The 15,396-nt window shown below is 34.7% G+C and overlaps 1 protein-coding gene across 2 annotated transcripts in view; it reads left to right on the top strand.

Annotated features, from left to right (window-relative positions):
- The window catches only part of SEMA3A (semaphorin 3A), a 450,150-nt gene that overhangs the window by 395,804 nt on the left and 38,950 nt on the right, over window positions 1–15,396 (top strand). For both annotated transcript variants that reach the window (XM_046669012.1, XM_046669013.1), the window contains 4 exons: window positions 8,120–8,262; window positions 10,308–10,422; window positions 10,513–10,582; window positions 12,972–13,116. In XM_046669012.1, the coding sequence (XP_046524968.1) occupies window positions 8,120–8,262; window positions 10,308–10,422; window positions 10,513–10,582; window positions 12,972–13,116 (473 nt within the window). The remainder of the gene's footprint in view (window positions 1–8,119; window positions 8,263–10,307; window positions 10,423–10,512; window positions 10,583–12,971; window positions 13,117–15,396) is intronic.

Here is a 15,396-nt window from a genome sequence, read left to right as displayed (position 1 = left end):
GGGGAACCTCCTGACATGCTTTACAAGAGGACTGAATGAGTGTTTCGTGGTATGAAACACTAACTAGTCCTTGCAGTAGTTGCATGAGAGAGTTTATAATCTTTAATTCCATCCACCATACAAATGAACTGTGTATAATTTATGTCCTAACTTTTAAATTTATAGATAGTCCAAAGCCTTAATTAATGGAATTATAAATTTAATTCATTTTCAGAAAAAATATTTCTACAGTTTTACTTGTATGTTCTTGTTCTTTGGGGGCTTGTTGCTGCAAGGGATAGGTTCGGCTAAATGCTGGTCAAATGTTGCTGTACTGGAGATTCAAATTGATCCTAATGCTGAGAGCAGCAAAATGTGTTCATTATTTAAATAAGCTCAAGCTGCCAAATGAATCATAAAGGCAGCCGAGCATCCTGTGCCAAGGTGTCATTTACATTAAGTGTGAGATTGCACCTGAAAGACAGTTTAATTTGCAGCTGCTAAAAATATTTCAACAAAGTGATACTGTTACACGTGGCAGGTGGTGCCCAAACGTGAATTTTGCAAGAAACGCCATCTGTGGGATGAGGTGTGGAAGAATGTCAAGGGGGTGGTAAAGGAGATAAAGGGGGAATGAAAAGAGAGGCGTATTTACTCAATATTTATTGCTATTGTCATGACTAAAGATTCCATGCTTCACTTGATAGCATTGGCCCAAGATTATTAAACGTGATTATTTGTTCAGCTTCTACCATGTATCAGGGCATTGCAAAAGTACCACGGTACCTGTAAAGACAAAATTTCTTCCCCGAAGGCATACCTCTTAAGCTATCCAGATGAGAGAGTTCTTTCCAACTCTATTCGCCTTTCCTAGTGTTTACATTGCAGGTTTGTGATGGCGAGATTAAGGCACTTTGATCCTGCTTAAATGGATTTTGCCACTTTCTTTTGATGTTCAGCTTTTAATGTACATACACATTGACTTCCTGCTTCACATCTCAAGAAATATTTTCAAACTGTACAAGCTCAAAGATTTTGCTAAATCCTTGTCACGGGATTTTGTGAACTTTATAGAGTGAAAGAACATTGCATTGTGGAAAGGTATCTAGGGGCGTGGTAACTATTTACATTATTAAAAGATCTGGATATGTGTGTCCATTAGTTTCACTAGGTTTGGCCCACTGAAATCAAGAATTTGTATCTGGAGATTGGAAATAGGCATTCTCTGCTTTAATGGGTTGCAGAACACACATTTAAAAAGACAAAGTAACTCGTGGGTTTGAGTTTTTCATTTCTGCTTGCCATTTGATGGGAGCACCCGGAAGCAGAATAACTTCCTTTGTGAATACCATGAACTTTCTTAGATTCCTAAGTAGAACTAATAAAATAGGTCAGTCGGAATGAATTTTGGTAGAAATTTTCCCTGGGGAGTTTTTGATGACAAGGCAAGCTATTGAATTGCTTGTATTTTCTGAGGACAATGGTAATCTCTGACCTCCAACATATGCATTGTTTTTAGCTTCATAAAATGGGGAAACATGCTTTCTGTTGTTTTAATCTTATCGATGGAATTTGATTTTGAAAAGTTGCAAAAAGATAATTAATTTTACTTCATTAATTGTCTAACACAAAAGGATGCAATCAATAAAGGAAATGCTTCTCCTAGGTTAAAAGAACATTCATAAAATTTCAGAAGAACATTTTGAAAACCTCCTGTTGTGTAATAACTCCTATAAATAGTTGCAATTTAAAGAAGCATATCTAAGCATTTCTTTAACCAGGAACCTAAACACTGCTGAGCCTATGATGAGTTCTACTCATCCTAAACACATTAATAAACTCTATCAAAAAGCAAGGTAATGTGATTCTTTCTTTTAAAAAAAGAAAGATATTTTAATTCAGGAGATTCATTCATTTATTAATTAATTCATTCACTCATTTAGGAAAGATGCTTTCTTTCAAAAATTATACTTAGCTTGGAAGAAATAGTCAGGAAGGGGCCAGCCCGTGACCGAGTGGTTAAGTCCTTGCTTTCGGCCGGGGGTTTTGCCAGTTCAGATCCTGGGCGCGGACATGGCACTGCTCATTAGGCCATGTTGAGGCGGCGTCCATATGCCACAACTAGAAGGACCCACAACTAAAATATGCAACTATGTACTTGGGGGCTTTGGGGAGAAAAAGCAGGAAACAAAAAGAAAGAAATAGTCAGGAAAAAGTAGGGAGATCAGCTTAGAAGAAGAGAGGGGAAAGAAAACAAGTGATTAAAATAGAGTTTTATGGATTCTAATTGAGGAATATGTACCAGGCGCCAGGGAATGGTTTGTGTGTTAAAAGGTGATACACAGTACAAGATGGTTTGGAGAAGGTCAGGCCAGAGGCAAGGAAAACAAATTGAATGTGACTGCCAAGAGAGAAGAAAAAAGGGCTTACGTTTGGGTAGTTGCAGTGGGACAGATTAAAAATGTGCTTAGGGAAGTATTTTGTTAGGAATAGAAGCTGAAGGCAGGAGAGGGAAAACTGTAGGACAAATGCCTGTCATTACAAATATGAAAATGAGGGTAAAAGAAAAAGAATTAAATGTTATCGAAGAGGAAGAAGCTAACTTCCTTTCATGTTATGTGAACTACATGCCTATGAAGATAGTGGATATGGTGTTTTCTAGAACGATAAGCAGGTTGACCAAGGGGTTAAAGAATGACAACAGTGGTCACTTCTGCTGGAAAGATAAGTCAAGGTTAGTTTGTGGATGACACTGATTGCCCTTAGTTTATTTTCTATATTAGAAACACTGTGAGTAATGTAACGGACAAGGTTTCCCACTTTCCTCTTGTGCTAGAAAGCTTGGAGCCAAAATTGGGGCCCATCTTAAGTATATGTATTGACAGATGTAGTATCTACTTTTAGCCTTGTTACTGGCTCAGAGTAAAATCAGCATTATTGAATATTTTATTGTACCAATAGCCGAAGATAATCAAAGGAGAATGAGTATCAAATTCTATTTGATGATTTGGTAATTCCTGTTGATTATCAGTAGAACATTATCAGTGGTGAAAGATGCCGAAACCTAGATAGTGAAAAGTTGAGATGCAGGTGTTAAGTAGGGCGGGGAGTTCTGAGTACAGTTGCTCTCTGAAGTCCTCTGGCTTAATGGATGCAAGAAATCACAAGGGATTCTACAGGACAGAATGGCAGTGGCAGGGTTTTCTTTTCTTTTCTTTTCTTTGCAGGATAAAAGGATTTTAAAAATAAATATTGGACACAGAGAAAGAGTCATTAGAAAGGGGAAGATTGAAAATCCAAGGAAGAATGCCTTCTTCCCTTCATTTTGCAACTCCCTGGTTGCTAGATTTCTTCCTACTTTTCAGCACTGTTTTCAGTGCTTTAGATACTAGCCTCTTTTCTCTTTTTACTCTGTACCTTCTTAATTACTCCATTGATTTCCATTTCGAATAACTTCAGCTCTAGTCCTCGGTTCTTTTCTGAGCTCTTGTTGTCTCGTGGGACAACTTCACAAGTGTTTCACTCTAAAGATGCACTAAACTGAGTTCCTCTCCCTTCCTCGCTCTTGTATCCATCCCTCCTCCAGTGTTCCCTATCTCAGTAAATGATTCCTATGCAATCAATTGTTTAAATCAGACATTTCTTTAATTTTTCCATGATTTTTCTCACTACTGTTTACGTTCAACATCTTATCAATGAGCGTAATCCATCAATTCTATTTTTATATAATCTCTGCATATGTCCCCTCTATCATACAGATCCAAATAACCATCATTTTTCACCAGTCTCCAGAATGGTCTTCCTGCCTTCATTCTGGCCTCACTATAGTTTTTTCTTTACAGCAGCCAGAGTGATTTTCTTAAAATAGAAATCTGATAACGTTGTTAGTAGGTTTATAGCACTTCACTGGTTCTCTTGTAACCAATAGCATAATAAACTCCTGAACAACACTTCTTTTGTATTCCGGCCTCCATTTAACTTTCTGTCATCATCTCGGACCATCTCTCTCTATAGTGACCACTCTCTGTGTGCACAACATTCTCTGTTGTTTCTGTGACCTCGCACATGTGTTCCTTCTACTTGGGAGACTCTTGGTTATTCTTCAGATCTTGAATTATATGTAACATCTTCTGAGAAAAACTTTCCATAATTCCTTTAAGGCAGGAATTGATCCCTAATCCCTAACAATTAGGAATTCCCTTTTATTTCCCACTGCATTCTTTCCAAACTTTTATTTTTGGTTTTTTTTTTTTGTGCAGTTTAATAATTGCTTTGTTTGCTAGTATTCTCTCACAGACAGTAAGCACCATGTAGACAGACAACACTTCATCATAATATCCCATAATATTCCACAATCCAGAGCACAGAGTAGGAAATATTTGATAACGCAAATATAAATGGTGAGTGATTGTGTGAAGAATAGAGATTGTTATTGGAGCAATATTCTGCAGATTATTGGGTTGGGAACAAATAGAGAGAAGCTTTAGACTTAGAAATGAGGAGATGTCAGTTTTTCCCCGGAAAGGAAGAAAATAAAAATTGAGGAGTGAAGGAAGGAAAAGGAGGGAGTTTTTACTAAATGGCCTTGGTCTTATCAGTATAGTAAATAAGTCCATCTTTGGAGAATAAGTGAGATTTTGTACATTAGTTGATGTGAAAACAATCAGAATGATTTTAAATAGTTGCTAATAATAAATCTATGGTAAGCCACTAAATAATTCTTTAGGAACACTACGATTCTTGTTTAGGATAAATAGCTTAAATTTATAGCACATCCATTTACTATGATTATATAATTTTCTTCATCCTTGCTTAGGTATGGGGCGAAGGGAAAAAGGGTTCTGGGGCTTTGTAAGACAGGTACAGTGAAGGTTCAGAAGGCCAAGAGGTTCTAGGATGATAAAGAAGATGATTAGGATGTTCAGATTGGATAAAGAGGGGAGTTCACCAGTGAGGGGAAGAATAGACTGACAAAATAAGAGAGAAGGGTAAGAGGACAAAATATAAGAAGGAAGGGGAAGACAAAATTTTGGAGATTGAAGAAGCAGAAAATGACTAGTGAGCATAAGTTTTGTTAAAAGAGATTTTCTAAGTTGGAAAGAAGAATGTCTCCTTTTAAATTTTTGCAAGACATCAGCTAGAGACCTATTTTATTTTGAAATAGGAATGAATGTATTTCCAAGTATTAGATATAACCTAAATTTCTTGAAGAGAAGTTGCATTAAATTGACGTTTTTCTTTGATATTCTCTTTTTCTATTTTAATACATTTGGCACTTATTTACCACATAGAACTTTATTTTAGGGCTACATCTGAAGCTATGTCAAACTGTTAATTCACCGACAAAATCCTCCATGCCTGTAGTATCGGATATTAAAAGAGAGACTAAGATTGAAGGCCCTTCCAACAACAGAGAGGGAGACATGATGTTTGATAACACCTTCTCTCATGCCCACACACCAAGTTAAGAGAACATGTAGAATATTGTTCACTTTGTTGTCATTTTTGTGCTTCTAACATCACTTTTCCTAGATTGTAGCTTTCTGAGAACAAAGGATATATATTATTCATTTTGTTTGCTCCACACTGTCTTGCGTGCATTTGTGATCAAGTAAAAGATAGTTGGATTTAATTACTTGACATTCTTTAAGTTATTCAACTGTTTTATATGAACAACTACACTAACTAGGGGGTAAAATTAGACCAACCTCTCCATTGCTCCAGTAGTAAAGTCGAAGAATGCATGATTTTTCATTTGAATTTTGTTTCTGGATTCTAATGAACCCAAATCAAAATAACTGAATTTGAAATAAACCAAATTTGAAAATTACGCATCTGAGATCAGAGAAGTAAGAGTCTTGCCAACGGTCACAAAAGTTGCAAGTGACTGAACTGAGTCCTTTCACATGTATGTTTGTGTTATATATGTGTGTGTGCGTGTGCATGCACACACACATACGCTGCATTTATAGGAGCCTAAGTTTGTCAGTGTGGTAATAGTTCTTTGTTTTTTTCACGCTGTAATTCCTACCATGCCACGTTAATTATTCTGCTCACCATTCATCATGACACAAACACGTACACACAAATATATTCATGTATGAACAAGTAAAAATTTATGAAGAAAAATAAGCTTTGCAACAATTGAGGTTAAAATAATGTATTATTTTATGTATCTTTTACAAATTCTAATACTAAGTAATTCTAACTTTTAAACTATTATTCTCCTACTCTTATTCCACTGGCACACTGAACTTTAAATGTGAATAGGTAATATTTCATATATTTTACTTTACTTACAGAGGCTGTATGATTTGCCTGAGAAGGAGAGTAGAGTACAGCCCTGTGAAAATACTAAGTGCTTGGTCCCAGAGCAAATGTTAAAAGAAGGTTACAAGCACAGAACACATGATAATGATGATTGTTCACGGGTGTACAGATTAGGACTCAATAACATGGATAAAGCTAGTTTCAGGGTTCTGATCTGTTTCCTAATCTCTTAGGTATGGCGCTGACCTGTGTGTGTACATTTCATTGTTAACTTGATAACATAATACACCATGGGAGTAGACGTAGCTTATTGTAAGAATTTAAATACCTGCAACGTCCTAAGTGCTTTCAGTGAGACAAACTCAGCTTCTTAGTATATTACATGTTAAAGCCATGAAACTATTACAGATTTTTATATAGTTAGTATGAGCCACAACCATATCAAGCCAGGTATTTACAACAGTATTTTTTGAAGTGGGGCTCTAAACATCGCTAATATATCTTCTGCATAATCTAGGCTGTCTCATTTTTTCCTTTTTTCTTTCCTTCCCTCTTTGCACAGATATTCATTGAATGCTTACTATGTTTTAAGCTCTAGGCTCAAAGCATCAAATAAAACATGCCAAGTCTCTTTTCTCTAGGAACTTATATTCCATTGGTGGGGGGCAGGGAGACAGACAATAAGCAAATGAAGGTTAGGTAGAGACAGAGACATGTATCACAGCAGGTGTTTAATAATATTAGGAAGAAAAATAATGCATTGAAAATAAAGAAAGAATGACCAGGAGTTAGGATTTCAGGGCTTTAAATAGGTTAGTCAACAAAGATCTCTTTGTTAATGTAATATTTGAACAAAGACCTGAGTAAAAGTAGAAATTCAATCTTTAGGATATATGAGGTCACAAAGTTACATAGGGAGGAAAAATTTGAGGTAGGACTGGGAATTCTTGGCTGAGAACAGGAAGGAGGTTGATATGGCTGGCTAGCAGTAAGTTAGGGAAGAAAGGGTAGGTAGAAGAAAAGGCATGTGAGGTAGCAGGGACCAGATCATAAATGGCTCCCGGTCACTAGGAGGATTTTATATTTTGTTGTGAGAGGTTTGGAAAGATATAGGGGGGGTTAGAAAGGAAGTGACATATCAGAGGTTCATTCTGGCTGTCGTGTGAAGAAGTAGACCAAAGTTGGTAAGGTAGCAACACGAAGACTAGTAGGGTCTATCGTTGGCAATGGTGGTCTGGGAGAGTTGAGTAGTAAGGACGTGGTAAGAAAGGTGATGAACAGGAATGTACTATAGATAGAACGTGGATGTGAGAGCAGAGAGGACTCGAGGGTGGCTCCAGGGTTTTTGGCTTGAGTACCTAGTCAATGACGTTGTCATTTACTTAGATGGGAAACAACAGAGAGGATTTGTTTTTGTTGTCGTTTTATGGGGATCTTATCTCTCCCCTCCCATCCAGTCTTTGCTGGAAACTGGAATAGAACAATTGGTAGTTTGATTTAAACTATTTTATGCTTGAATGGAAGAATAACAATGTTGATGACAATAAGTAATATTTAATAGCACTTACAGTTTGGAAAATATTTTAATATGCAGTAATGTATTTGCATTATGTGATCACACTAAGGATTTCTGCACCTACTCCTAACTATCCAAAAAAGAAAGTCGTGAATTTTTTTGAGCTATAATGTGATTTGTAACATACTTTAAAATGCATAAAGAATAGTTCACATGTGCTGAACAAAGTGGACTAAGGAAAGATTAGTTCTTGAAATATGTCAAATGGGAGTTAAGAAAAGTGAAAATGGACTGTAATGGATGGTATTATTTATCCAACTTGAATTAATATGTATGCTATAATTTGTCTCTCAGATCCGAGGTTCATTAGTGCCCACCTCATCCCAGAGAGTGACAACCCTGAAGATGACAAAGTGTATTTTTTCTTCCGTGAAAATGCTATAGATGGAGAACACACTGGAAAAGCCACTCATGCTAGAATAGGTCAGATATGCAAGGTGAGGTAAAAAAAAAAAATTGAGAGAATATCATTGTCCAGTCACAGTTTTATTTCTTTTCCACCTATGTGCAAATACAATGAAAAACATGGCTAAAAAACTTGATGATCACTATAAATATTTAGGTGATAAAAAATGATTGAAAGCATAGTTGCTTATGAATAACTCGTCATAGTTAAACATGCAGGTAGAGCAGGTGAGGCATTATTTCACAATCATGTTAAATGATCTTAGTTTGAAATTCTAGAGAAATAAAATCTTTTCATATCACCTGGGAGAATATACTTTTTTGTCTTCTCAGACCTAGCACAGGTTTTCTACAATGTGTACATTTTGAATGAAACTTTGTTGTTGGAATAACTAAAGTGTTAATATAAGAGAGAAAAGCGTTAAAGCTTATTTTTATAAATTGATCATAGCATCTTATGTACACAGACATGCACACACACATGTAATTTTGAAGCTTTGAACTTTATCTATGTCAGGTAATTCATTTACTATGTGGCACAAAATCAGATGTAATATTGCATTATAATGCTATGTAGAAAAAATTGCTCAATAATTTCTTACAGATGAATTAGTATTGGTGTGAAGATATGATAGCAGTACTCGTCTTTCCCTCCAGACTGTACAGTGCAGTGTATAAGCAATATGAATAAAGCCAGCTGTTATTATATATTAGGCACCTTTCATCTCAAGAAAATCACAAAGTCAGATCCAGTAATTGTTTTAAAATGTAATTCTTCTGGTTTTCTTTCTTTGAGGAAGGTTAGCCCTGAGCTAACATCCGCTGCCAATCCTCTTTTTTGCTGAGGAAGACTGGCTCTGAGCTAACATCTGTGCTCGTCTTCTTTTATTTTATCCGAGGGATGCCTCCCACAGCATGGTTTGATAAGCGGTGCATAGATCCGTGCCTGGGATCTGAACCAGCGAACCCCGGGCCGCGAAGCAGAGCACACAAACTTAAACGCCATGCCACCTGGACAGCCCCTGGAATTCTCTCTTTTTAAGACAATATTATGAAATTTTAAAAATCTCTATTTTTGGGGGGTATCCTCTTTTCTACTCCTATTACCATCTAATTATTTATTTCTAGTATAGTAAATTACTAGAAATTCAAAAGTTTTAACTGTCTGGAAACATATAAATAATATGTGAAATATATGAGAATCTTTTCTCCACAAGATATAGATCATATTTAAAAGCACTACTTACAAGCGTTACAAAAACTTTATAGTATATAAAATCATAAAAACGAAATGTAAATCACTGTTATAAGTTTGAAGTAACATTTATATTCCTTCATATATATGCACATAAATTATATTTTTAAATTTTTGAAAGACTGTAAGTGACCAGTGAATATATACCATCATAATAGAATTTACTGCTACATTAGGTTAAAATTAAGTTTCATTTTCAGTGAGGGGACACTTTTTCAAAATGTTTTCTCTGGAGTAAGTTTCCTTTATTAAGGTTTATGCTAATATTTTTTCAACATGCTATTTGTATAGTTAGAATTGCATCACCTGTTTAAGCTTATAAAATATTCATTGCTAACATGCTTTTATTTGGGAGGTATTTTCAGTGTGAGTTATAGGGAATGTTTTATTCTTCCACTCAGTAAATACTCATTAAGTGCCTGCTGTGTGCTAATGTGTTCACTACTGTGAACCAACCTAGTTAAGTAAGATCTCAAGAAATGCACACGTAGGGTGAAGAAACTTAAGCCAAACCAAAACAACCATGAGAGTAATAATTATTCATTGCAGAGTGATGACAGAATGGAATAAGTAAAATAACTTTTTAATGCAAAGGGACATTTATTGTAAGTCATCCCTGGAATAAAGTTGGAGTAAATAGATGTTTAACAATACAATGAGAAAGCATAGTTACTTGTATCTAGTCATTTACAATTCCTCATTCCTTATTTTGAAAAATGAGTAATTGTATTTTGTATGTGTCTTAAGATTTGAAGATAAAAGAAATATTTGAAATCATCATTACCATGCACAGTTTCTAAAACCAGGGTTTTCTCCTTTCAGAATGACTTTGGGGGGCACAGAAGTCTGGTGAATAAATGGACAACATTCCTCAAATCTCGTCTGATTTGCTCAGTGCCGGGTCCAAATGGCATTGACACTCATTTTGATGAATTGCGTAAGTAGCTGATGTTGTACAGAGAATGTTTGTTCAGACTTTGCCATAACCATCAAAAATGCAACTTTCCTCAATTTTGTTTTCAAACAGAGGATGTATTCCTAATGAATTCTAAAGATCCAAAAAATCCAGTTGTATATGGAGTGTTTACAACTTCCAGGTAAACAACTTTTTACTAACTTACTGTCATAGAAACTTCATGTCCTTTAGGTTCTTTCCAAGTATTCACAATTTGTGAAAACATGTTTTTGAAATAACAATGTTGATTTAATCTTTGAGCAGTTGTGCACTCTTGGGTGGCTGAAATAAGTTATGACCTAAATATTTTTTAATGAATTTTAGCAAAGAATATCATCACTATAAATAGAATGGTGAAAACCATATGTCATGTCCTATTTATGTATAGCTTTGACTTTAAAAATTTCAGTGAAATGTTGAGTATTATAAAAATGCAGATCTGAGTTTTGATCAGACTTTTTAGTGACATAAACTAAGAGTGGAAAGACTTTTCCCTCTTCTCTGGCTCGTCTCCTTCTTTTCCACCTCCTCTTCCTCTCTCACCCTCTCTCTCTTTCCCTCCTTATGTCTTTCTTCACCCTCTCCTCCCACTCCTCCTGTCCCCTTTCCCCATCTCCCCGAAGGCCCTTGCTGTCAATCAAGCAGCAATTATCTCCTGACTATTACATTCAATATAAAATTTACGTTATCTGAAGTTGTTAACAGGAACATATATTTGCATGCATATAAATAGGGATATGCAGTCGGATAAGGATAAAATGTTCACAAGAAAAGTAAATTAGAATCAAGTCAGGAAAAGTTCTGCAACGGACTGTGATGGTATAAAGAGAAAGATTAACTGCATGTCCAACACTGATCTGTTCTGTATTTATTAATGCCATTACAAATTGATTGACATTTTTACTTAATAATTTTAAAAATAACATGTGGAAATTGAGAAACCCATATTACTAAAACTGTATGCAGTTTCCCATACCTAAATATTTCTCCCCTTGGTATAAAAACAAAATGACAACTAAAATAAAAAATGTGAGGGGCTCAAATTAAATAACCCTTAATCTGATTCTTCTGCTTCCTCATTGCTTAGGACAGTGGTTCTCAGCCTTGAGAACGCATCAGAATCACCTAGAGAGCATGTCAAAATACAGATTGTTAGTCCCTACCCCCAGAGCTCCTGATTCAGTAGGAATGGGATGGGGCCTAAGAACTGGTATTTCTAACAAATCCCCAGGTGATGCCCATGCTGTTGATCTAGGGACCACACTTTAAGAATCACTGGCTTAATGGGTAGAATAATTTTACCCCTCTCCTTCAGTGAGGCGGAAGTCTACAAGTTAGTCTTCACAGCTGAGTCATGATAAAGTCTTTCAATGATAGCTGATTTTATCAAGAAATAAGCAAATTATATAACAATGAAAAGGTACATACAAAAATTACAAACTATGATGTAGCAAATATGTGTTAATTTGCTATTCTATTATGAAAGTATTGTTATTAAATTCTATAAATATTTACTGAGATTTACTGTGTGTCAAGTGCAACATGTAATTGATCTTACAGAAAAGAAGCCAGGCATGGTTTCTTCCCTCGTGAGGCTTGCACTCTACCAGACACTGTTTATATGCAGCAGTTTCTGATAATAAACTCTTATGAACACGTGTTTTTCATTTGGTCTGATTTATATGGAATTTTCTATGAGGAGAGATTGGTTAAAAGATAAGCATTCCATATTTTAAATGTGTACAACTGTTTTATATCTTTGTGTAAATACATCCCTCAAGCAGTGTTTGTTTATGTAAGCAAAATAAAACGGAAAATCGTGGCAACTCATGGTGGCAAACTTCCAGTTTGTTCAGTTACCTGATTTTGTCAGGTAAAATACTGGGGATAATTGCCATAATACTCCACTTTGACTAGGGTGTAATAGGTACTAATGTAAAACCATTTTCTGCTTTGGGCAGAAATGATTTTAAATGCCTTCATACAAATCAAACTCTGTTACTTGATCTAATACTTTTGGTGGTTGGAATTTAATATAATGTAACACATCATTTGACATTGACTATTCATTTTCTGTACTACTTTCAGCTTATAAAATGACTTCTTACAACATTCTTGCTTACTTAAAAGTTCCCTGGTTTCAGTAATGATGTTTGAGTCTTAACATATTACCAAAGTTTATATTTTCCTTTCTATATGATATCAAAACTAAACATTACTTTTTAGACAATCATGTATATATGTTTTTCCTATCAAAGTTTATATATGATATAAATGTATATAGTCTATGAATACTAAAAATGGTTTCATCCATGCCTTCTACTTTTGAGAAATTATAATTTTTCTTTTGTATATTGTTAAAATATATACATGTAACTAAAAAGAAATTCCCAAAAACTGTCTGAGATTGCTAAGAATTTATGTTCATGTTTTGATAATTGATATATGAAATTTAAAAACCCAGTAGCAACAGTTCTCGTGCCATTGTATAAAGTTGAAAGTCTGTTTGTGTTCTCTGTCTCTTTTTTCAGTAACATCTTCAAGGGGTCAGCTGTGTGCATGTATAGCATGAGTGACGTGAGAAGGGTGTTCCTTGGTCCGTATGCTCACAGGGACGGTCCCAACTATCAATGGGTGCCTTATCAAGGAAGAGTCCCCTACCCACGGCCAGGAACTGTAAGTGGCCTAAGTGTTTAAAATATAAAACAGAAATTTTTGCTGAAGGTTTAAAAAAAAGTAGCTACCAAAAAAATGTTAAATACAGGTAATGTAAAACAATTCCAAGACTATAAATGAAAGCAAGATAAGGGTTTTCTGTGATACAATGGAATTCTACATTTAAAAATATGCTTTGTACAGACTTTGTGTTCCGTGCTTATCTGTTATTAATACTCAGAGTTTTTGAGAAATAGAAAGCGAATGAGTAGACTTATTTATTTTCTTTTCTGCATGGATTGTAGTGAAAGTGGCCTTCAAAAGAGTTGAAACAATTAAGATACACCTGGACTTGTTCTATCTAATCATAGCAAAGGCTCAAGGATTGTGCATTAAATAGGAGAAAAAAAGTTTTTTAGTCGATGTTATCTTCCCACGGAAATGGGACAGACCCCTCATTACTTGATATGTGAAAGAAGATATGCAAAAAAATCTCATAGCAAGAGCAGAGCCTAGATATTTTAACAGACACTGTCTACTCTCACCAGCCCTTTCCTTTTCCCTCCAGCAACCCTGGACACATTCAAGCTTAAAAAAAATTGGACAGAAATCAAAATAAAACCAGCTTTGAATCTTTAATTTAAAGTAGGGAGAAAAAAAGAAAAAGACTTAAATATGGTTGAAAATTAGTGAAGTCATCATCAATATGATGATGTCAAAAGTAAAAGAATATCTAGATAGAATGATCCACTTAAGTAGAACATCTTCTAATCCTAAGAATCTTTAAGGAAATTATTTCATATAGTTCACATAACTTGCATTTGAAGTTTAGCCATTACTTTACTTTAACTTCAGGGTTTTTTATTCTGTTAAATTCAAGTACATTATGTTCTTATATGATTTTATTAGACACACGATGCTTTTAATATTCTTGTTATTTCTGTATTGCTAAACTTATTTATGAGCAAATTGAGAATTTTACCTTTTATTACTTCTAGCTGATGGATCTTGTAGGTTAAAAAAAACCTTAGTTAACTTTCAGAAAAATAAATGAACAACATGGAATATCTCTTGATTATATGAAGTCAAAAGGGTTTTATAAAAAGTCTAAGGTACTTATCCCATTTCTTAATAGTAAACTGTTTTCACTTTGTTGGTGGACAGTTTTTTATAGCTATAGTTGTTTATATCTGTGGCTAATTAATGCGAGTGTATTCTAAATATAAACCAACTCTTTCTAGGTTCACTTCAACAGACTTGGTGGAATTCCTTCAGTGTGCCAGATATTGTGCTACTATTTGCTATAAAGTTTTTGATCTAAAGATGTGTCCAATATATTTGGAATTAGTAGTAGAAATTAGAAATTATTGTGTGCCAGAACTTGTTCCAAGAGATTTATACCTATTTATATATATTACACTTAATAGTCCAGGTTTTGTTTGCATTTCACAGATGGGGACTCCGAGGCAAGGAGAGGAGCCAGGATTCAGTCCAGGCAGTTTGGTTCCACAGCGTGTGTTCTCACTTACTCTTCATAGAGAGTTGTTATAACATGAACTATAGGCACCAAATGCTAGAGGCAGAAGGCAGAAAGTATTGCCTAATCTAGGAATTAGAGAGGGGCTGCTAGGAGGAGATAACACCTAACTCCATGAATAAAATTCACTTGGGATGAGTTCATTAATCCCCAAAAGTGGCAGCCGAGAATGTGTCATTCCATCAACACTACTGAAGAAAAGCATATTAAGTGACCTTCCAACGATGTGGCAGTAGAATGGCATTTTCTTTATTTTTAAAGAAAAATCTACAGCTCAGTAGTACTAGATACAGAAATAAAAGGAGAGTAAGGCGAGAGAATGAGACAAATTGTAACAAAAATCTATAATAAATAAATCCCTCACTTTAATTTTCAATCACGTATTTCTAAATTTTTGCGAGCTATTTTTAAATGGTAGTAGAAAAGCAAAAACATAATTTTAAATTTCATAAAAATATTTTATTATTTTAGGAATTTCTAGAAATATTTGATATTTCTGTAACATTAAATAAGTAATTTTATAATTTACTTAAAAAGTAATTCCTTAAATCCTTTAACTTTTATATTAGTGTATTATTGTGTGTATATATATACATTATACATATACATACACATATAATCATAAATAGATACTCTTTCCATTTCAAAACGGGTTTACTTATTTCACTTCTTATGAATTATTAATAATCTATATCAAGGTAATAGCAAAGACAATTGATTTCTCCTTCTAAGCCTCTTGTCAGATCAAGAACCTCTCAATTACA

The sequence above is a fragment of the Equus quagga genome, chromosome 8 (assembly GCF_021613505.1).
Source record: "Equus quagga isolate Etosha38 chromosome 8, UCLA_HA_Equagga_1.0, whole genome shotgun sequence".
NCBI lineage: Eukaryota > Metazoa > Chordata > Mammalia > Perissodactyla > Equidae > Equus > Equus quagga.
This window is presented reverse-complemented; position numbering and strand designations above follow the sequence as displayed.